Source organism: Melospiza georgiana, chromosome 2 (assembly GCF_028018845.1).
Source record: "Melospiza georgiana isolate bMelGeo1 chromosome 2, bMelGeo1.pri, whole genome shotgun sequence".
NCBI lineage: Eukaryota > Metazoa > Chordata > Aves > Passeriformes > Passerellidae > Melospiza > Melospiza georgiana.
The window spans coordinates 56497670-56522032 of record NC_080431.1 but is presented as its reverse complement, the minus strand read 5'-3'; the positions used below and the strand labels follow the sequence as shown (position 1 = coordinate 56522032).

General features: G+C 39.8%; 1 protein-coding gene across 2 annotated transcripts; it reads right to left on the bottom strand.

The window, feature by feature from the left end:
- Window positions 1–3079: 3079 nt before the first annotated feature.
- Window positions 3080–23936, bottom strand: PROSER1 (proline and serine rich 1). Of its 2 annotated transcripts, none has more exons than XM_058045843.1 (13): window positions 23620–23936; window positions 20577–20642; window positions 19802–19870; window positions 19255–19349; window positions 16972–17065; window positions 16420–16530; window positions 15628–15711; window positions 14636–14714; window positions 12311–12406; window positions 12145–12189; window positions 8140–9901; window positions 7334–7481; window positions 3080–3392 (listed from the first exon to the last, which is right to left on the bottom strand). In XM_058045843.1, exons 1-13 carry the CDS (start codon window positions 23662–23664, stop codon window positions 3387–3389), a joined length of 2700 nt encoding a protein of 899 aa, XP_057901826.1. In that variant the 5' UTR covers window positions 23665–23936; the 3' UTR covers window positions 3080–3386. The 2 variants fall into 2 exon arrangements, with proteins under 2 accessions (XP_057901826.1, XP_057901825.1); XM_058045842.1 differs by lacking the exon at window positions 3080–3392 and adding an exon at window positions 4437–6040.
- Between the last annotated feature and the right edge of the window lie 427 nt (window positions 23937–24363).

Sequence of the window (24363 nt, the reverse complement as noted above, 5' to 3'; positions counted from 1 at the left end):
AGATGAGACAGCAGCAAACCTTGAAACTGCAGGGCTTGTGCAAGATGCAGAAGAGAGAGGCAGGATGAGAGAAGGAGAAATCCCTTGTGTTGGTGTCTTCTGGGAGTTGGTTACCCTGGTGAGGAGAGGATGTTCCCAAACACCAAGTCTTGTGTCTCTGGTGTAGCTGGATGTATTCTGTGGCTGTCCTCTGTTTGGGGTGCACTTGTCCCAGCTGGTCTTAGACCCCACAAAATACAAGCTGGAAATAATTTCTATGAATCCATCACTAGAGATTAAAACACCCACAAAAAAGCCAGGAAGATAAAGTGAGTCCTGTGAGCAGCAGCTGAGGTACAGCCTTAAGAAAATGAGGCTCAGGGGAGATCTCAACGCTCTCTACACCTGCCTGAAAGGAAAAGGATGTTGTAGCAAAGTGAGGATTGGTCTCTTCTATCAAGAAACAATAATAAGAATAAAAGGCTTCAAGGTGTGCCAGGGGAGGCTTAGATTAAATATGAGAAATACCTTACATCACCAAAAGAGTTGCCAAAGACTGGAACAGGCTACCCAGAGAAGTGGTAGGGTCCCCCTCCCTGGTGGCATTTAAAGCACATGTAGCTGTGGCACTTAAGGCTGTGGCTTAGCAGTGGACTTGGCAGTGCTGGGTTAATGGTTGGACTCAATGCTAAGTGGTCTTTTCCAACCTATGATGCCATAAAGCTAGAAGGCAGATTGCATGCTGCTCCTCTGCTGTTTTGGGGCCCAGCTGCTGTTCAGATCTCAAACACAAGCATAATAAACAATCAAAAGTCCAGGTGAGGTTTCCAAACTGTATAAAATAGCTCACCACACCCTTCTTCACACGGTCCATCAGTACAGGCTGAGCCCTGTTGATCTGGATAACCTCAAAACCACGGCAGAAGCATTTCAGTTCCCAAGCTTTAAAATTGTCCCCCAAGTAAGAATATTTTTCACAAAATATTTTGACAATCAAATTAAGCACAGCATTTCAGACTAAGCCATTTCTGAAGGCTGCAGCAGCAGAGGGCAACCCTCTCAAAGGACAAGGCTGTTGCTTGTTATTTTAATAAAATACAAGAGGTGGGGTTTTTTATATGTAATTTATGAGTTTGATATATAGCTGCATTAATTATAGGCCTGGTTTTTGTGGGCATCTGTTATCTAGAATATCTCTGAAGATCTGGCTCCAGCTTCATTTCACCCAAGTCCTCCTTCCTGCCCGTAATCACCTTGGCCCCAGATGGGTCATTCAAAGCTGACTGTTCCCCAGAGAATCCTTTTTCAGTCTCACAGAGAGGAAACTACACCCCCAAACTGACATTTCAAATTCCACTGAAAGAGATAAGCACAGCCTGAAAAATCAGGATTGACATGCTTTTTAAAATATGCTCCCAAAAATGTGACAATATTAATTTTAGGCCATTTGTAGCATTTTCATCATTATTTGACTTCTAAACACTGATGGTATGATCACATCTCTTCAGGACAGATGCTTGCTAGCAGGGCAGCATGTGCAGTGATAAGAGAAATGTGGTTTAATTATTTCAGAAACAAAAACATAATATACAAAACTATCCCAACAATTTTTTTTTCATTTTAGAGCAAAACTAAAATTATTGAAATTGATTAATTCTGAACCATTTCAATGCCACAATTTAAACAGCTGTTTATACCATCAGACTAATGAGCAGCACATGCTAGAAGTTAATAGACATAATTGCTCCCTGTTTATTGACAACTTCCTGAGGTGACTGTAAATAGTAAGGTGAGTAAAGCAGATGGTGTTTTGTGTTTGTGTTCAGGAACATCACAATATTAGGGGTTTTTTTTCATTTTAATATTATTTTTCATTTTAATGTTAGCTGCACTTTTTCCCTCTTTTCAAAACTTTGAAATCTAAGTCAGGGCAATCTTAACACTTTCTCCTTGGGGCTGTACTGGGGCATGTGGATAACTCATGTCCCAGATTACTATAAACCACTCAGAGATTAAAACACATGAGAGTTTTGGGGCAAAGCAGTTTACAAGCTGAAAGTTCGCTGGGTGCTGAACAGCCTGGTGCACTCCTGTGACACAGGGCACAGCCGCAAAGACTGAGCTCAAAGCTGCTTCAGCAGAACTTACTCACTTAGAAGCCACATCAGATGACTGGTTCAGGCTGATCTCAGTTCAGCTTTTTCTGCAGAGTTTTATGTTTGTGATACAGCTAAAGCCTTCAACTTCTACTCCAAAAGCAGCCTGAGGGCTCAGGTCAGGCACGATCAGATGGTTACCTGTGAGTACCATATTCTCCAACAGCTACATTTACAAACTGCACCAGTCCTTGACAATGTCTCTACCATGTCAACTTTCTCTCACTTACCTCAGAATCCGGTTGTAGAGACTTAATCCACAGCCATTTGTAAACAGCACCAATCCCAAAAATGCAAAGAATTGTCAGGCAGTCCTCACATGAGATTTGTAAACAAAATTTGCCTTTTTCTGACCTTCTTAGTCCCATACTACTTTTTTTCCCATGCACTGGGCTTTGGCCAGTCCCTATAGATTTCTCAGCCTAGTCTTTTCCTGGCCCCAAGTTCTGCCTACTTGTTTCAGGCTCAGCATTCCCTTTCCCCAGATCAAAATTAAGGAGACAGGACACGACAGAGCAGATTAACAGTACTGTCCTTTTGCTTGTAGGAACATTCCCATATGGCTGCTCCTCCTCATGAAAATGGCATCAGCTTTCAACAGCTGAAGGTCTGGAGATGACAGAAGGTCCCTCTTGGTCCACTAGAGGAAATATGAGAGAGAGACAAAGGCATTGCTCCTCTATCAAAACAGAAAGGCAGGCAAGTCACAAGAAATCCTTTCTTCTATTCTTTTAGTATAGTTTTAATGTAATATATACAATAAAATAATAAATCAAGCCTTCTGAAACATGGAGTCAGATCCTCGTCTCTTCCCTCATCCAAAGACCCCTGTGAACACTGTCACACTGTTTCTCTCCTATTCACTGCAGCTGCAATTAAAGCACTTGAAAGAGACACTGAAACTTGCTTGCAAACACAATCCCAGTATGTTCTTAGTTGTTGCAAAAAAGGTTTTATTTCAAGGAACACTTCACCACACCGTATCTATGCAGGCCATCAGTACACACAAAATAGAGCAATAATAGACAACTTGAACAGTGAAAAAAATCAGTTAGTCCAGAATTAAAGTCATGCAGGAAGAGCCCTTTCCTGGCACAGGCTCAGTTTAAGGTGGTTTGCCTCAGAGCAGACATTTCCTTGGCCGTCTAAAACCAGTGCTCAAGTAAGCATGAAGGAATGCAGGACAAATCACTCCTCTCAGAAATTCCAAGGTTGGGTCACAACACTTTGCTGCAATGCAGAACACAGACTCTATTCCTGAAGAGGAAAAAATTAATAAAAAACAATTTTACATCAGGAGAAATATTGAAAAAATTGAATTTTAATCCTAACCAGTGGAGAGTTGCTTTACAAAACCCAGCTCAGTAAGAACCAGAGAGCCCATTCCAGACATAAGAACTTTACAACTAAACACTTCTTAACCTATTCACTTGTCTAACACTGATGGAAGCATCAAACACTCTTCTCTGGTAAAGTGGCTGCACAACACCCAGTAACTACACTGCTTCAGGAGAAGAGCATTTAACACAGTGGATTTCACTACTTCTCACCTGTTTTCATTTGGAGAAACAAGGCTTGAGTCTCTTCAGCATCTCTGAGTTGTCCAGTGCTCAGACAGGAACCCCATACCCCATGACCATTCAACAAATATTTTTACAAACAGAGGCACAAAGTGCTTACATTCTGACAAAACAGTATTATTTGCTTTTGACTACAAGGTGACGTGAATCAGTTCAAACTTTAATTGCTTGATGGGGAAACTGGGATTAAAATAGGATGTCATACTCAGCACCTCAGTAATGTTACTGAGCAATTTGCTGTTGATAAGATACCTGTATCTTTATTTTCTCCAACTCATCTGCAAATCTACAAAGAACAAGTTACGGAAAGAATGACAAGCAGAATAAAGTGAAAGATGGTAGAGACCTCTTCCACAGATTTCTTAAGTCAAGATATCAATATCCAAGATATCAATTTTAAGAGCAATTCAGAGTGGAGAATCATGAGAATTTAACAGGTTTCACAAAATAAAAAAATGTAAGAACACAATATTTTTTTTTTAGATTTAATGTAATATGTAAGTTTGATTATTAAAATGTCAAAAAATTTAAGTTTTTAACCTACAAATTAAATAGGATATTTCTAATGACACTCCTTAGGAGGTAAATTTTATAATTTTGGACAGAATTCTGCATCAAAAAGAAACGTCATAAAGCAAGATCAAGATCAGTAGAAGTATCTTAATAAAAACAAGTTTATTCATTCATATTTTAGGTAAATATTCAAATAGTCATCCAAGTCTTTTTGCCATGACTGTAAACTTTTTATTTTAAAAAATTATGTTAAAAACCAATACAACAATTTCCATTAATGTTCTAAAAAAGTTTGTTCACATCTTGAAAGAAAATACATTAGCAACATCTCCCAGCATCATCAATCTTTAAAAAAGTAAAACTCTAGGTGCAGAACATTTCTACAGTGTAGTATCTCTACATTTTAATTTAGTCACATGATTGAATATCATTCATCTCTATTGTCTCTAGACCATGATCAAGAGCATACCTTAAATAGAAGATATTCAATGATGTGTTACACATTGCCACAGATACTAACATTATTAGAAGAGTGCACAACTCAATTTCACTAACAAAGCAAGACTTTTCTATATGCTGCATTGTAACAGTTAATTTAGCTATATGCCTTTAAAATCATGTATGTTTTCCAAGGAAAAATACTAAAAAAATCCATGGTCCAAATTCTTCTCCCACTTATATTCACAGGATAAGATAAGCACCATGAAGTTGTAGTTTATAGCTGAAAAGCATATAGAGAACCAGTTTGTTTGTGAGTATAAGGGAGAGGAGAACTTGCCCCATGTCTGTAAACATTCACATAAGTCTGCAGTCAAAAGTGCCAGATAGGCAGCCTATCCGCAGTACAATTATTTAATTCATTCAGAGGGGTGCTGGAGGCAAGGAGAATATTATGGAACCTTATTTTAGAGGCAAGTTAAAATGGTTTTATATACTTTGGAAAGACATATTGTCAGCTAGCTAAACCATACTCCAGTAAAACATAATCCACTTCTACCAAATACAGTACAGCATCATTTCCTATCTTTCTTGTTCAGACAAAGGAGTACTCAATTCAGCAGCAAGCCCATGACAGTATTTTGAAGCACAAGAAAAACCCCCACATACCTCTGACCTACCCTCCCCTTAACATACTGCTGATGCTAACAGGAGATCCTCATACATAGGAAGAAAACATCTGAAAAGACCATAAACTGACCTTGATTTGTACACACACAGGAAGTGTGCTTCTAGACAAAAGGTCATCTACAGCTTTAATTGTCTAGTTTCAATCTAGATCTCAGTCTCTATTAACCACATATACCATACAAAACATAACAGGATAGGTGCTTATTCACACTATTAAGTATACTTGGTCTTCCTACTCAGCTTGACAGTCAATTGCCCTTTTTACACAAACACCTATTTGAATGTTCCTGATCCTGTAAGAAACCAAACACTGAACTCTTAAAATTAAAGGAGCGTCAAGGATGCTCAGCAATTCACAGGATCAGACCCTGAATCAAATTGAATGCAATTCACAAATTAAGTTTGACATCTGACACAGCCTCCTGGAAACATTATACCCTCATGTTTTCCCTTTCCTTCCCCAGCTCAGACCATGCTCCCACTATCGCAGAGGCAGCCTTCAAAGTGAATAGGATCAGGCTCTGTCAAGCAAACACTGCAGTCTTTAGAAATGCCTGGTATTTACTGCCATCCACTCTGGGGCAGACTTGTCTGCAATGAAAATGGTGTTCCTGGTGTTGATGGATAGTTAGCAAAACCTTCAGGCTGAGCTGTATAGTTGTCCAGAGCAGAAGCAGAATGCGCCTTCAAGGAAGATAAGAAGTTAGGAAACAGCACTGACAAAATCAAGGAAACAAAAATCTAAATTAAGCAAAATTTCAGCCACAATACCAGTCCTGCTCAAGCAAAAACAAGTGGATTATATTCTGAAGTGTGCAAAGAATAGAGATGAGCAAGGCATCTATACAAAGATGTTAATCTGTAGTGCAACTATTGCTCTGAAATACCAGAGAATGAAGAAAGCAGTTGGATTAAGGGGGAAAACAAAGAAGTGTTAATGGCACCAGCTGATTTGGAAGACACAGCTTAATCAGGAGCTGTAATATTTTAGCGACTCAACTTTCCTTCTCTTCATTGCTCAGGTAAATAAGTGTTAATTTTAGTAACTAGATCTTATAAATAAGAATAATTACATTCCCTCAATGCAATCTGCATACATTTCTATAGAATCAGAATAGACTCTGAACTGCAAAGGCATGGTCTAGATGAAGTAACTTGCTTCTTCCAATCCCCTGATATTCAGAAGATACCTGACAATATGCTGCACTCTGAACAGTATTTAGACACATGTTCCATTTCAACAACTGATGTGTCACAGAAGAGAGAAAACATTAAGTCAAGACACTCAGCTCTCTCTTTCAGTATTATGAAGAGAAGGTCAAATTTCTTACAAGAGTCTGTACAGAGGCTGTTTTTAACAAAAGACAAACTAAACATATAAACATAGTCTGATGATAGTTTCAGTTAACTTATGTAGGTTGATGGGTCAAACAAGCTGTTTCATGGACAAGAGATGATGAAGCTACACATCACCCAAAGCCACTTCAAACTTATATTACAATTCTGTTTGTGGGAACTATCAAGAAAAAGGCACAACCAGAACAGACACAATTTCAAGACAATCTCATTACATATGCAGTGGCACATAACACACAGCAAATGGTCTATAGAAATCTGTAAGTTATTCAAATATCAGACTGGAACTGAGCACAAATTTTGCAATGGTACGGCCAGCTCGTTAGATTTAACACAAACCCTAAAATTAATTTACCCAAAATTAACTTGCATTATCTTTTCTTTTATTTCTCCCCATTTTACAAAGAGTTTTAGATAATGTTTTAATCTCACTTATAAAGCATTGTACACTGGCCTTGAGTAAAAAGTTAGTAGAAGTTGTTTTTTATCATCATCCTTTTAATCAGTTCTCACACAATTTTAATCATTTACTGATGTAAACTAATCCCAAGGAGTTAACAGGCAAGTAGGTGCTCAAGAGACCACTGGAAGCAGAACAGTACTAACAAATAGGCACATTACCTGTAGTAGTGCTGACTGTGCAGCTGCACTGTGCTGCAATTCTTGTAAGGAAGATTGTGCGGCACTTTGGGGAAAGCCAGGGATACCGGGGAGAGATAAAAGACCAGGAAAAACTGCATTTCCTGGAGTCTGTAGTCCAGAAGTCAAGCTGAAAGAATGTGAAAATGAGGCTATTATTAGGAACATCTGCACCATGTTTTATTCTGTTTCCCTCTATATAAGCTTATGTCTATATAAATCACAGAAGCAGTTCTTTTCCTAAATCTCATAAAGGCCAGAATTTCTAAACTGAATTCCTGTCTTTACCCATCTAAAAATCATTCATACATACACAAACCAAGATTGTCTGGAACACACCTAAGAGCACTCAAAATGTTTTGTACCTCAACTGTGTTGACAGTTCACACACAAAAAAAAACCACCTTAAAGACGAGAATTTATACTGATGACTTCCTTAAAATATCTAAGCTATTGTCTGCTATTACCTGTGTGTGTTAATGGATGCCCACGTGGAATCCATTCTTGTAAAAGCCTAGGAGGTGTCAAGTATCCTCATCTGGGAAATAAAATTACTGAGCACCTCACTGGATTAGATTGTCATAACAGGGACTATTGAGGCCAACCTATTTAATCACTACCCTATCAGCTTCTGATGGCAGGTGGAAATCTAGTAGTGAAGTAACTTTAAAAATTACCTGCAATTAGTCACTATGAGTGAAAATATTGCCTACACACCAAAAATAAAATCAGTGTTTGCTGAAGAGAAAAAGAAGTGGTTCTGACCTCCTCCAAAAACAGTAACCTACCCAGCCTGTGCCACAAGTGCAGAGTTGAAGTTTGAGCTAAAGGCCGAGGCAAACCCTGGCAGGACTGGAGCTGGAGATGGGGCTGTGGCAGCTGCCGGCAACGGTGCAACTGCTGCTACTGCAGAAGATGCCTGGAGGCCAGGGAAAGAAGGGAGAGCAGGAGTGACAGAGGGTGTGTTAGAGACAGGAAAACCAGGGAAGGATGGGTTTGATGATCCCAGAGGTCCCTGGGCAACAGAAAAAAGGGAAGGGACAGCACTGGACAAGTTAAGCGAGAAGGGTGGAGCGGAGACTGCTGCGGAGGCGGCGAGTCCTGAGAGCACGGCGGCGGTGGAACTCGCGTGGGGGGCGGGCACGGCTGCAGCGCTCGTAGCCGGGGTGGCCAGCAGAGACCCCGGGAGGGTGACGGGCGGGGTCAGTGCTGGGTTACCAGTAAAGGCAAAGTTACTGGTTAGAGACGTGAAAGGAGGAAGTCCATTGAACACGGGGGCAATGGGAGCAGAGGAGCCGTGTGGGGCGAGGGAAATGGAAGCCAGAGAACTGGAGTTGTTCAGAGGAGCACTCAAAGAGGAGAGCCCTGACAGCGCTGGGTTCAGGGAACTGGGCAAGCTGACGGGCACTGAAGCTGCTGAGGTGTACGCACGCCCGAGCCCTGAGAGTCCTAGGGTGCCATGAGAAGGGCTGGCTGAATGAGAAGGACCTTTGAAGGCCGACAGGGTAGGACTCATGGGTTCTGTTTTGACCAGAACTGGGATACTTGTGGCAGCTGGGGCTGATGAGAGCTGCTGGTCGGGATTAGTAGGACTTGTGCCATGCAAGAGGGAGGCTGATGAGCCACAGTTGACTGGCATAATCGATGGTGAAGTGGTTAAAGGTGACTGTGCAGGCAATGTGGGAGGAGTGGAACTAGAATTGGCTACAGATGGGGATGGAAGACCTGGAAAAATAGCCAGCCCAGGTGTGGAGGAACGCTGTGTGTTGGGGGTGGCTGATGGAGTGTAACATTTGTTGACAGAGGAAGTGGGAGGATCAGAGCTTTGATTAGCAAGAGCAGATAAAGAAGCAAGCTCACTTGTCACAGCAGAAGGTAAAGCAGATGAATTGATTAATGAAGTGTCATTTGATGTCAGAAATCCCTTTAAGACAGACAAAATTGGGTTAGGCAAGCTAAGCGAGCCAGGAATGGTGGTGGCAGGAGAATTAGCAATTGTAGATGGAACAGGACTAGAAATCCCTTGGGCATTGGGCGGCAAGGACAAAGGGAGGCCAGCAAAGACTGATGACAATGGAGCAGGATTATTAGCAGAAGCAACTGAAGAGGCTGCAGAGAAAGGGAGGCCAGCAAATGGTGTAGCAGCAGATGCAAAAGCTTCACTGGGTGCAGGTGTGGCACATGGAGTGGAAGAACCCTGCGGAGTGGGCATAGCAGCAGGGATAGAAGCCAGCCCAGAAAAAACTGAGGGGATAGGGGTAGAGGTTGCACTGTGAACAGATGTGACAGGAACACCAGGCAATGAAAGGGATTTGATGACAGTAGGGGTTGGGGTGGATGGCTGAGATGCATGGATGGAAGAGGAGACCTGTCCTGGGAAAACAGGAAGGACAGGGGTAGACATGTTCATCCCAGAGATGAGTGGAGTTGCAGGTGCTAATGGATGGCTTATTGCCTTGACAGGTGATGGGGTAGGGACTGGAGTAGCAGCAGGTGTTGAAGGATTAGAACCATGAGGAGTAAAGAGCTGATTCGCTTGTGCAGAAAAAGCTGCAAAGAAACAAAACCAGTAAGAATACTTGAAACTGTCAGAAAGGTTTGAAATCAACACAAAAACATTTCATACAGCATTTCAAAATATGATACACAAGCAACACCTAACACACAATGTCTACATATAAACAATGAACAGCGGGGCCTATGAAAACAAACCAAAAAGGTACACACAAATACATCACACAAATCATACACCATGTGGGCTTACACTCCTTTTTAAAATGCTCTGTGACATCTGCTACCTCTTCATGATCTCATGCAAAACAGTTAGAAACTCCAATACACTCTGTAAGAACATCTAAGTGATACAAGTAAACACCCTCCCTCTGGTCCCTAACATTTGGCAGTACCCAAACCAGATCTAATATTCCATCAGCATCAGATCACCTGGGTTCCTCTGCATCCACTCTCACTGAAGGTCAGAATTTCCTTCAGACCAGTTAATTCAAAGTATCATGATTTCAGAGAAGTTTAGTCAACAACTGAAGAAAGCTGATTTCAGGTGCTGGTAGTTTTCTTTCCTTCAAAATCAGGTCATTGTCTTCACTGTGCTTCCTTCAGATTTTGATTCTAAGAAGGTACACTCTGAAATTCATGTATCACACTACAGTATTAAACTAATATTGGCACTTGACTTTTGCAACAAGTATTTCTAGGAGTCTTTAGTCAGGTGTCTGCAATAAAGGCAAGCACCTGCCACTAAAAGTACCAGCTTGTGTCAATCCTACAAAGTAAGTTAGAGACATCAGTCAAGCTGCAGGAAAACAGGCAGGCACATGTGAATGTGGAGGTTAATGGAAAGGAGCTGCATTTATGAACACTGGCATGTCATGACTCTCAATATGCCTGCCTCTAGTCTCCTGTGGAATGTGAATATGTTAATAAATCATTGCTCTCAAACAACCCTCATGCTTTATTTTACTTTTGGAATAATCTGTTCAAATGCAAGAAAGACACTCATCCAACCAGTCAAACTCACCACCCAAAACTCTCTAGCAGCCTACATGTCTCTCTTGCCTGATTTCTACATGTAATTCTACACACAAATCCAGAAAATTATTCTTTAAAATCTTGGACCTAAGTTGACATGACAAACTTCAATTTAGTGTATGTTGAAACTCTAAAATGTGTAAATCTGAAAAAAACCTATTTCCTTTTACATACTCTTTTCAAAAAAAATAAAAACCCAGACTACCCAGCCCTGGATTGTGTTCTTTTCTCATTCTATTTCCAAGCTGAAGACTCTCAAAGATTACAGTTATTTAATCCTGACAGCCAAGGTAATCACAAATGAAATACAGCTGTACTAGAAGCCAGAGCTGAACTTTTCTTCCTAAGAGAATATTTCATTTCTTACACTGTATTCATTTAGCTGCATGAACTAACTTAGTAAAAATACATGCATATTTAAAGAGGGGTATACAAGAATTAGGTCATTCTTCAAAACATTTCTGTAGACCCATCCCTGGACACAGAGGAAGAAAGACAAAACACAACTTTTTTTTTTGGTCCCTAGGAATGTTTACAGTAGCTAAACTTATCACAGTCATTTCATCTATTTGCAGTATTTGTTAATATGCCTGACTCAATGGTCAGTAAATTCTCAGTTTGTCAAATTTAATAACATTATCGAAACCTTTTTATAAGTAGTTCCTAATGGGATTTATTATTATGCTTTGTACCAAGCGTACAAGCATCACACAAAAACAATTAAAAAATACACAACTGTCTTGGTAAAAAGAACAGGATCTTACAGGGTAAGACAAAAGTGCAGGCAGACACATTCTGGGATAAGACATTCAAAAATCTCTAAATGTCTCTTGCATTCCTACCTTCTTATTGCAACTAATCTATGAAATTAAAATGTCAATGAGTTTTCCAACAGATGTCCAGAATTTTGAAAACTGCAAATATTTACTGAAGTATTCAAGTGCATGAACATTGCAAAGGGTATTTTGATTTAGTTTTTAGCATTATTTCTCACATGCTTATATAATGAAGAGTACAAAAAAGTTTGATAAACTAACACAAAAGAATGAATTTTAGTGTTTCAGTGCTTCTAAGTACAAATGTCTGATGATTTTTTTTCTCCACTCTCAAGAGGTTCTATTCCACATACTTAGTGGCTGCATACTTAGAAGTTTATGAAGATCCCACTAAACAAGTTGTTAACATTTTCTGAACAAGTAACAAAAATACAATGAACACAAAAGTCCCCCTGAGGATTTGCAGTTTACCTTGATTTTGGGAAGGTTTTGCCTGGCTGGAAAGGTCCTCATTTTCTAAACAGAGAAGAGCAGCTTGTTATTGAAAGGCAAATTAAACTCCAGCAGTGAAAGATCCACTCCCAGCAATGAGCCAGGAAAAACAGCATGAATATTTTTAAGGATATGCATGCTTTACCTGATACCACTTGATTAGCAGTGTATGGTGGAGGAGCTGGTAAGCCTGGAGCTATGACATTGGCCATTGGAACTAAGCCAGCATTGTTGTAAGCACCTAAAATAACAAAGGCAATACACATCCCTGTTGTGAGAACAACCTGTATCTAGATGAACCAGTAAGCATCTTCACCTTTTAAAAAATATTTTCAAGACTGTAAGACATTCCTTCATCAAAAAGCTAGACCAGTTAACTATACAGACTGGATGCTGGCTTTTGCCAATGTCTGCCTGAAGGGCATGCATTGTGATCCAAATTTTACTAAGGGCAATTGTCTTAAGAGAGCCTGAAAAAGTCAGGTTTCAATTCCTTTCAGTTTCATTTTGCCTGAAAAAACTCAAAGGGGACGAGTGATACAGTGTCCGCAGCATCACTGGTTCCTTTCCTATTCTTAATTAAAGGCTGTTGCAACTCCTTCTTCAGCATTAAAGCTGGACAAACAAAGGAGCCAAACACAGATCAGTAACCATGACCCTTTAACATTAGCCAGAAAATTCTGAGAAAAAAAATCCTTCTCAAATACTTAATCTAGTATTCTTCAATATTTCTTTAAATGTTAAGAAATTCAAGCGGGTTAGCAAAGTATTTTAATATAAAATTCTTACAGCAATTAACAAATTAAATATACCTTTTTTTCTCTGTTATTTTTTGAAGCAACTGAAACTGTTGTATTGCTGTGGTACAGAGTTCTGATGGAACACATCTGAATTTAAATTGCAGGAACACACACATATTTCACAGTGGCCCTGAATTAATAGTTTAAGAGCAAAAGAACTTGGGCTTCATGGGAAAAGGTAGCACTTGAATAATACTGAAAGTGCACCAATTTCTCATATAGAAGTCCTTTCTGATTTCATACTTTCATAGAAATTCCACCTGATGTTAAGATTTCTTGCACAAGAAAATCAGAAAAGCAACTAAAAATCACTGAATCACTCAGGAAGGAAATGGTCAAGAAGCAGAAAACAATTAATCATTCTAATCACACTGAAAACAGTCCCATTCAATAGTTTCAGGTCAGCATCTGCAATCTCATTAAACACATACACATATATATAATTTTGCCAGTTATGAGTTCTGTTGTCACAAGAGCTTTCTCAAAACACATGTTGCAGCCTAGTAAGGCCTTGAAACCTCAAAAGCTCTTTCATATACTAAAACTGTACTAACATTTCTATCCTGCCACAGGTCAAATTTTGTGCTTTAAGGTACTTTGGATAGGATTTATTCAATATAAATCCAAATTAGTCTGCAAGTTTCCTACATAGTTTCTTCAGAAAAAGTAATTTCTAGAGCATAAATAATAAATCATTCTTATTTTAGCCACTAGTAGTGCCCATTTTTCTAAAATGGCTACAAAAAGTCTTGCAGACATCAAGCTGATTAGATGACTCAGCTTTCAGCATGCTTCCTAGGAGTTCTGCTTCACTTTCTTATCAACTCCCTGAAATCCCCAGCATCAGTGAAAAGCAAGTGTTGTAACCAGAGCACTTCTTGTATTGCAGTACAGAATTTCAAGATTAGAAAAGGCTTTCAACTGCCTGCCAGACCTGCATCTGACTACTTTAAGTATTCTAAGCTTTCTTCCAAAGAAAGGGCAATTGCCTTGCCCCCTTCCAAAAATGTCTGGAGTCTAACAATTGATGCAGCAGAGCAAAGAGAGGAGCTTATGAATAAAGGCTCAATCTTACTTGAGGCACTAAGAAATAGTGCCATTGCTAAAAATAGAACAATGGCAGGAAGAAGCAATCACTGTTTCCCTTCTGAAACCGAAATATACTTTTCTTTTAGGAAACTGTTTACTCTCCATTATGATGGCAGAAGATAAAGCTGAAGGCAAGTGAGAAACAGATTACAGCCCATCAGCAAGTTCCTACATAGTTCCACCCAATTCAGGGCCATGGCTGACCATATTCCAAGTTGGGTTCTACAGCAACAAGTCAGACTTGTCAAGCCAAAGCCCAAGCCTTGGCCAAACATTACAACAAAGCCAAAGCCCTTGTCTTGTCTAACATACTCAACACCTCCCACAAATTTAAATATTTTGTCATCAGAACAGGATTGTGAATTTTGCTTATGGATACTGGAAAAAGAAGTCAATATATCCCTCTCTTTATCAATTCTGCTGTTATGAAAGAAAAGGTAGAAACCAGTACCCAGAGCATGCTCAGGGAGTAGAAGCCAACTTCAGATATGACCCTGGTCAGAGAAACCAACGCTTGACACAGTGCTTAAAAGGCAAATGCATGAACAATAGCATCAAGCTAGAACACACAGAAACCTTACTTGGTGCAATAGTTGCATGTGGCCGACATGGTGGGATGGGGTATGGAACTGGTTTGTGTGGATTGTACGTTGATGGAGCCTACATAAACAAAAAACAAATGGAAAAAGCAAGAGTGAAAGCATTAGGTAATGTCTCTCAGACAAAAAGCTAACGTTCTACTACTACAGACAGGCATTCTTTTCTACAAATATAGGTGATACGAAATTTTTTCATAATATCCATAGTGACTGCAAGTATTTCACTCTTTCTGAAAAGAGTGAAACAAACATCACTAGTACACCTTTAGATTTTAATAGAAAACTGAGCAGAAGTGGGAAAGGGAGCTCCTTTCTGCCTTGCAGTTCTCATACTCTGCAGTCTTGGACTGACTTCTCATTTTAGAGGTTTAGCATATTTAAAACTAGCAAATATTTCTGAAGGTTCCTACATTTTTAAAATAATACAGCTTTGTGGGAAACACCTCATAATAGAAGTGATAACAAAAAATTTGGACAATACCTCAGGTTGCAGGTTCACTGAAAGCTTGTCCCACGTGCTCAAAAATTTTGAAATACAGATCAGCTGTGTTAAGAAACAAGAACCTCTTTCTAAGGCACTGCTGTAATTCAAGTTTCAAAGATGGAGGCATTTTCTGTGCTCATGTGGGAAATCCTCAGAGAGCAGCTCATGATGGAATACCAAAAATGCTTTTAGTTTTCTCTTCTGCTACTGTAATTTAAATTCTGTCTTCAAGAGCACATACATTGTATCCAGTAGAGAATATTCCCCCTCTACAGATAAAAACTAGAGCTCATTTTCAAGTTAAATAAAACCATACTAGGTCATATTCATTACAGAAGTTTAGTTTCAATTAAATTGCTGCTCTACAGTCTTCTTGCAACATAACAGCATTTTATAACAAAGCCTTGTTGAATTGGCTGGTAGTTGCCTTGGGGATTTTTAAAGCGTCATTTATTTATTAATGACACTTATTATTTATTTTTAGACATACTGGTTTGGATGGTCCAAGTATACGGGCTGCTATTCCCTTTCCTTCATTAGTACATTCTTCTGTATCCTTTTTGATAGGGGTTCCCTGAAAGAAAAGAAAATTAAACCAAGCATTAATTTAGAACTACTTGTTGTACAATTTTGCCATATCTTATTTTTTTTCTACATTTGAGCTTTTGAATATTCTGAAAGCAAACATGATTGTGAGGAAAAAAACCCAAGTCAACTGTTTTAGGCTTGTAAAGTAATGAGTAAGAGCATTCCAACAGCCTGGCTTGTAACACTAAGCTTTTGTAAAGAGAGGCATTTAAACAGTGCATGTTGATGATATAATTCTGCATTTTGACTTGTGAATGGGATAATATTATTTCAGTTAATTTTGCTGTCCCTTAGGTGTTCACAGGAAATGCTTAACATGCTTAAGAGGCACACTAAGATTAGCAGTAGTTCTGTAGTGCCCATATCAGGTCACTTATCAACCTACCAGCAAGCTCCTTGACACCTCTCCTGATTCTGCGAAATACTGCTGGATATGAACAGTGTCTTATTTATGATACTGTTCAGGTAATCTTTACCTGAAGCAGCAGAGAAAGAATGAGCCAATAAAAATAATGCAAGTTTCCTGTAAATGTGGAATGGGGTAAAACAAGCAAGCAAACAAACAAATCAACCAAACAAACACACTTTGGTTTTGATTCCACTCCTCCTTCCATGTATATGAATTCTGGGTTTGGTTATACTACAATAAATCAAGGTTCATTTGTGAAAAGCAAAAGCATAGGATGATGCTTACTGGAAAAATTCCATTTATGCGGCTTGGCTTGCCCTTGGGATAAGGATTGCCAGGAATCATGCCACAGGATGATATCATAGCATGAGGAGCCTTACAACCTGTTTTTGAAGCCTGCAAAATAATCAAGAAAGAACATTATTTGTTATCAAATTCAATGCTCTTAAGATATAAGTTACTACTTCATGACATTTAGACTGCACGAATCAACCTACATGGAACAACTGAAGTCTGTGTCTCAAGTCTTATTCCAAATAATCCAAATAGCGTAAACTTCAGTCAAAGTCCCTCTCTGCTTACACTGACTTGGGCTTAAGCACTTGGTGCTCTCTAAAACCAACACAAACTGTTTCTTCCACCATTGATTCCAATTCTGTGTCTCTTTTTCCTAATGCCTGACAAAAACTTCTCCTTCTCTTGTACATGCTGTTTTCTTTTGAGTTACTTGTTTCAGCTGGTCTTACACCAGGAGCTCCCAGAAGTCCTCATGCTAAGCCCTGACCCCACAATGACACAATCATAACAGAACCAAAGATATTAGTTTATGTTGATTACCTGTTCGAGAATTCGTCTGCATCTTTTCTTCTCTGACATATTAATTCTGAACAGATCTTCAATCAGGCGATAATTCTGAGCATCAACAATGTTGCTGTAAAGACAGTGACAGACAATTACTGCCATTCCATCTGCATAAGCTGAAAATGCTGAAAAGTCACCCACAGTTAGACACTACCCAAAAGCATATTAAAAAAACATAACTAGTTCAGGTCATAATATTACTATTATTAAAAATCCTAGGCTTAAATATGGACTTCATACCTGTACGTAAAACAATATATTAGAACTAAAGATCAATACAGAGTAACGGATGATGATGGCTAAACTTTATTTCAAGAGTAAGTATGTAGAATAAATGAATTTTGCATCACAACAGTGATGCCTTGAGACTTAAGGCATCAACAGTTCACCAGAAAGCTTTAATTACTACTAACACACAATTCCTAGCACAGCAGAAAACCAGCAGCTACTCAATTTGCCACAATTTCTTGTCAGTCTGGTGGAAAAACAAGTTTTCATCTAATTTCATTTAGAATTAAAAAGATAATGTCTGGTAAATCTCTGTAAATTTTGCAGAGCTAGTGGAAGCCTTAATATAGTTCCAAAAGGTAATCCTTCTTTCTCTTTTTCCCCAAACAACACTAGACACACCAGAGAACAAAATATGTGACTTCAGGAAGACCAATGCCTGCTTCTTCCTATCTTATTCAAAATCCTGACCAACTATTTACCAGCACTTCTCTGTCAAATATTACCCATGTCATCCAAACTACTGGAAATACAGCACCAAAAAGAAGGACTCCTCAAAGGAGGATATTAGACAGAAATGAAATCAGCAGAACATTGAATGATGCCATGAAAAACACCTCAAAGAACAGTATTAAAATGTGAATGAGCTTTCAGCTTTGTTCAATATTCCTGATCAATGAAGTAAGCAGCAAAAGATTTGGGTTAGGATTTGTAATCATGACTCCCTTACTTTGCTCTAGTACTGTAGAAATTCAACAGCTAAGAAGTTATTGTGCTTTTGCCCTATGTCAGCTGAAGTGTAAAACTTGAACAGTCAAAGGGCTCCAGTCTCCTGAGTAGGTAACATGTTAGTTTTGTGTGCCACTAACTAACTTTCTTTTGGCTACTCTGTTTTGGTTTGGTCTGAAATAGACTTGGAGCACTGACATGGCTTCCTTAAGCTCAACTACTGCAGCAAAACCACGTCTGTATCCTGGGTCTTTGTACCATGAATTTACATGCCCCAGGAAGTTCAAGCAGCTGGCAGTACACCATTCACAGGGAAGACAGATATGCTTACAGCAAAAAACCCCTCAACAACCAAAAAAAGAACAATACTTTATAAAATAAATCCCCTGAACCAAGCAGAAGATTTCCATTTTAAATATGTGTAATAGATGATTTGAAGTAGCTCTGTTCACTAGGAATATTCCAACTTTCTCTGTAAACAAAAATTTAGAATATCAATTTTTTTTATAGACAGTAGATTTGTCAGTTTAAGAGATCCATTTACTTAACTCATCTCTACATATTAATTACTTAGAGGACTTTTCAAAAAAGGGTCAATGTCCAGAATTTCCTGTCTCAAGTCCTCCAGATTTCAGAGAGCAGAGAAACAAGCTTAAGGCCCTCTTTGTTCTCTACAAAATTTGAAGACCACAGTAAAAGCACCACCAAAAGTACCAGTCTTCCAGCAGGCAGAAGCTCACATAGCAGTAAGGACAAGACTCAAAGGAAGTATGGAATTTTCCACAATCATATAATCATTGGTTGGAAGGACCTTAAAAATCATCTAGCTCCAGAGCCCCTTCAGGTGAGCAGAGGGACCTTGTATAGAGCAGGTTGCTCAGAGCCCCATCCAGCCTGGCCTTGAACATTTCCAGGCATGGAAACATCTCCAGACAACCTGTGCTAGTGCCTCACCATCCTCACAGCACAGAATTTTCTCCTAATATCCACTTCAAATCTACTCTTTTTCAGCATGAAGCCATTCCCCTTGTCCTGTCACTACACTCCAGCCCTCTTACAGGCTCCCTTCAGGTTGAAATTAGGTCACTCCTACTTGTTCCAGGCAGAACAAACCCAGTTCTCTCAGTCTTATGTCTACTTCTACAACATCTGCTTCTAATTATTACTTTAAACAGCCCCATCAGCAATGGAATTCTGCTTAACCTTAACCACGCACAGTGCTTCCTTCTAGGAGATCTAAAGTTTTATATCCTCAAACATGAGCTAATACAAGTTAAGGAACACAGCAGAAGAGATACTTACGAAGCTAAGATTTCAAGGGCAATAAGTTTATCTTTACTGAAGGTGAAGCAGTTGAGAATATTAACCATTTTTGATGCTGGAACTGCCACTATTTTCTGATAGAGAAAGAAAAAAAAGTGTGTAAAAAATAAAACAGTACAAGTATTTTAAACTCAGAACACAATTCAGTAACAGCTTCATATGGTATATTTCAGTAAACTTTTAATAGCCTCTTCCTCCCATTGGGAAGAAGACTCTATAGGCTAAATTATGAACAAACACATCCAAAAACCACTCACCAAAAGCAAACAGTAGAGTTAACAAGAGTTAGAAAGGGCTACATCTCCTTCTGTGATACACAGGAGAGTAAAAGTCACTTTAGTCAGAAAAGACACCCCAATTCAGAAGTATGAAATTTCACAGCTTGGTACCACTGAAGGAGATGAAGAAGAAGCTTTGAAGATTTTGAAGGGTATACTGACTCATCAGTTGAAAAGTAGGTGTCATAAAATTAAAATGACATTAAGAGAGCAAATTTATTCCACAAGATCATGTCACAAGAACTTACATGTTGTAAAGCCTTTATTGCCTTAAGCTGTGGTTCTGCCCAGGAGAAGTATCTCAGTAATTCAACAACCTGCAACAGTAAGGCCTCCCATTAATCTTTCAGATATATTAAAAATGTATGCTAACAGACTCAATATAACCTTTACACTTTTGTAGCACATTGGTATACTGCTACAAAACATCTGTGATGGCTGATTGTCATTGCCTATCAGCATCTAACATTCTATTTATTTCTAAGTAAGCATCTAAAAATTCTATTTTATGAGATGAAGCTTTTCCATGGAAATATTAAAACACTTACCTTTTTGCATATATTTGCATATATGAATAAGTAAAAAACCCCCAAGTATCAAGTATTAAATCAAGTATCTCTGAAAAAGCTTATCAACTATCAGGATCCCAAACAGTATATTCCCAAACATACACCAAACAAAGCCAGCAGGAAAAGGAGGAGGACAAAGAGAATCTAGAAATTATCATGTTATACATTATCTCTATTTAGACAATACACACAAAACAATTCTAAATTCCATTATGATAAATTTATACAACTTTCCAGACACAAAAAGAATGAAAATGTACTGATTTTGATGACAAAGCAACCTGGAACTCTTTTTAATAGTGTCATGCTAATATAGTAACAAGGAATTAAATCTCCTCAATAAATATGAAAAGCTAATATGATCAGCCTCAGTATGACTGAAGACAATCACTGTGTATTACTGAATACACAAAAACAATAACTCCCATTAAACCCATAAGAGCATTGACTTTACCTGTTCACTGGAAAAGTATCCATGAACATATTCAATAGCTTTTAATTTGTACTCCGTCAATACAGCCTAAAAGATACAGAAAAAAAAAGGATGCATAATTAGTGACTCAAAAATTATAATTACAGCACAACCATCTGCTAATCTATTAATCTAAAATCTGCCCCTACAAAGTGACATTTGTATTAATTACATTGCAGCATTTTGAAGTAACAGTGCACTTCTTAGGTAACTGAGAACAGTGAAAAACAGGAAGATGCGATTTAATTCTTCTGTCAAAAAAATACTCCTTTTTTTATGTACTTGATTTTGCTTTTTTGTTGTTGCTTATAACTGTGCTGAGAGAACATCATCACTCTTCTTTTTCTTCCAATAATTTACATCAACTTAAAGTTAAACAAGATAATGCTGATTATTCACAACAGTTGATTATTCAGGCAATTTCATTCTATGGCCCCTGTAAAGTAACTGACAAAGTATCTCACTTCAGTGAATTTAAGAAGAAATTGGATAATGAGTCTATACAGACAAAATTAAATACACAACAAAGCTTGCTCCAGAGATGGATACTGTCTTATCATTATCCTTATGCGTTCCAAATTTTAACAGGCAGTCACACCATACAAACAATGCACAGTACTTTAATGCAGCACTGGCCTTTTGACTTTGTGGCAGGACAGCTGTGTGGATAAGCACGTGAGCTGTCTAACAGCCAGGACTTCCTCCCTCCCCGGTACCCAACCCTCTGTGACAGGTACAAGATTTAAAGACAGCTAACAGCTGAATTCCTGCCCCAAGCCAATGAAAACACCGTTCTTCCACAGTTTCCAAGTCCCCCCTCTAATGCTTGATCTCATGTATTCTCAAACCACCTTCAGCTTTACCCACACACTCACTTCTATTTTCCTCCCAACAACCCTCTTCCTTTTTGTACCTCATTAAGAGACAAACTACCAGACACACTGAAGTCACAGGAGCAGAAAAAATTTCTGCCTTTATGCTCATTTTTTCTTCTATTCCTTCCTCCTCTTCATGTGTTTTGGAAAAAAGCAGGGTATGTATTTTATTTTTACTGAAACAAACATTACTTTCCCTTCTTAAATCAACAAATGAATGACTTTATACAAGAGTACAAACAGAAAGCACTGCTATGCATATTTATGGGAGGAACAAACAAACAAACAAACCCCCCAAAGTCTATTTTGCTAGTACTTGTAAATACATACAGGGGAAAAGAGTAAGCTACACATGAAGACATTTAAATAATTGTTCCTGCTAACTGTAGGACTGAATGGAACATGCCAACACAACAAACTTGTAAACCACATAATACAGAAGGTGCTATCACAGAGCTAGAAATGAAGCTTAAACAAAAACATAGCAGCAAAGACACAAAACCAGCATTTGGACAATGAACATTACACCACAACAGCACTACTATTATTAACACAGCACAGCACTGACCCTTAGATCAACAGTGAGGAGTTGGAATACAGAAATACAAGCAGATAGCATAGAGGAAACATAAGTGCCTAAAATCACATGTCTAAACCCTTTTGTCTGAAGTCTTTAGTAATCACAGAGCGTATTCTGAAGGACCGCACTGCAGTAATATAACTGAAACATTGCTCCCTCCCACCATCAATCATCAGAGAAAGCGTTCCTGTGCTAGTCATTCCTTGACCTTTTTTTTTGTGGTTCTCAGATTTTCCACACAAATTCGTAAGTTGGTAGGAAAGTCCACACCCTGAAATATCTCAGACTGTCATGTTCTTAGCTGTTTTATGAGAGAGACCTTAGGACCATGACCTTATGCAAAAATGTAGTTGTGATAAGAAAGACACCCCTGGGGCTTCTGGTGAACAGTTTTATACAACAATATGGTTTTATACCTCGATATGGGTTTATACCTCGATAGAGTGCAAAATAATAATACTGCAATTGCAGCCATCACTGCCTCACACCGAAAAGAAACTGAACTGAAACTCAACTCCAGAACCCAAGTCCAAATAAAGGAAATTTACCTCCACTAGAAAAACCAACACAACAAAAAATTCTGCTTAATACAAAAATGCTATGGACTACTGTTGTGCCACAAGGAAATCCCATTTGAAACAAGCCCTTCATTGTCACACCAAGACACCTTCGGCAGGTAAACTGTTCTACTGTGACACTTAACCTCTGCTTAACTGCAACAAAATACATTGTCACAGGTTTCTGCTTCCCAGGCAAAACAAGAAACATTAATCTCAAAGGTTCTGATTTTTCCTCTGCTTTTCTCCTTCTAGCGTTCAGGGAAGTGTGCCAAGCACTAACCTCAAGCTTTCCTCTTAAAATCAGTCCCCTGTGCAGAGAGAAACCAGAGCCCTGCCAGACACGAGGAAGCCCAGGTTTGTATCTCTGCTCCCCACAACCTGCAGTATTTTGTTCAGAGAGTTTTAAAACAGAAAATGAAGAAGCACAGCTCAGAGCAATCATCAAAACGCAGGACTGACATCCCAGAGGAAGAAGGTGTGCACACAGTCACTCCTGAGCTGTGGGAGACGTGATTTCCAAGAAGGACAACAGAATGCAGCTCAGAAATCAGTGTTCCACTGTCCTATTTGTGCATTGTACCTCCTAAACAAGAGTATAGAGGCGGGTACTTCTCACTGTCTCCGGACAGGCCAAGCAACCAAAGCACTTTCCCCAAAAAGACACGCTTTTTGGTTTTCTCCCTCATCTTCCTTGAAAGTAAAAATGCTGCAGCAAATTTATCCAAGTGCTTATTTACAATGAGGGCTCAAGATCATCCAGACCCAACCACGCCTGCTATGAGCAGGGACGTCTCCCACTAGACCAGGTTGCCTTATCTAACGTGGCCCTGAACACCGCCAGGATTGGAGCATCCCTGGGCAACCTGTTCCACTGCCTCACCACTCCACAGTAAAGAATTTCTTGTTAATATCTAAGCTAAATGTCCCCCTCCTTTCGATTTGTAGCCAGTACTCCTTGCCCTACAGTCCATCACCAAATTATTAAACTAACACACAAAACGAGAATTTACCTTCCTAATTTCATCCAGCACGGTTTCAAATGATTTCTTATCCATCTTGATTATTGCCGACACTTAAACGTGGAGGAAATAATAGTAGTGATAAAAAAAAGTCTTTGAGCATACAGGGAAAAAAAAGTATTTAAAAAAACAAATAAATAAAAAACGCCAGGCGCGGAAGGCGGCCGGGGCTGTGCTCGGCCCCGGGGATGGAGCGCTGCCGCCTCTGCGGTGGCGGACACGGAGACAAAAGCGCCCTCCGGGAGCTGCCCGGTGCTCCCGCTCCCCGCGCGTCCCGCGGGCGCTCCGGCGGGCGCAGGGGTCGCGGCGGCGGCAGGGAGGGAAAGGAAGGGAAAGGAAAGGGAGGAGAAGGGAAGGGCGGCAGCGGCCCCGCTCAGCACGCGGCACCGCGGCCCGGCCGGCCCGGGGCGCCCCCGCAGAGCATCGTTCGCGGCGCCGCCGCCCTGCGATCCCGGCGGGCAGAACCGGGGCGGACGCGGGCGGCCCCCGGGGCAGGCGGGCTAGGGAGGCCCGGGAGCGGCGTGAGCCCACAGACAGCGCACCCCCTCCGCCGGTCCCGCCTCCGTGCCGTCGCGCCCTTATGGCATCACGGCGCTGAGCAAAGGCCCTTTTCCGCGCTGGGCGACGACAGCGATGCCTGCGCAGGAGCTGCGAGAACTCGGGGCGGACTCGCCCCTCGCCCAGCTCCCGGCGCCACTCCGGAGCGCTGAGCGCTGCCCCAGGGCACCAGCGCGC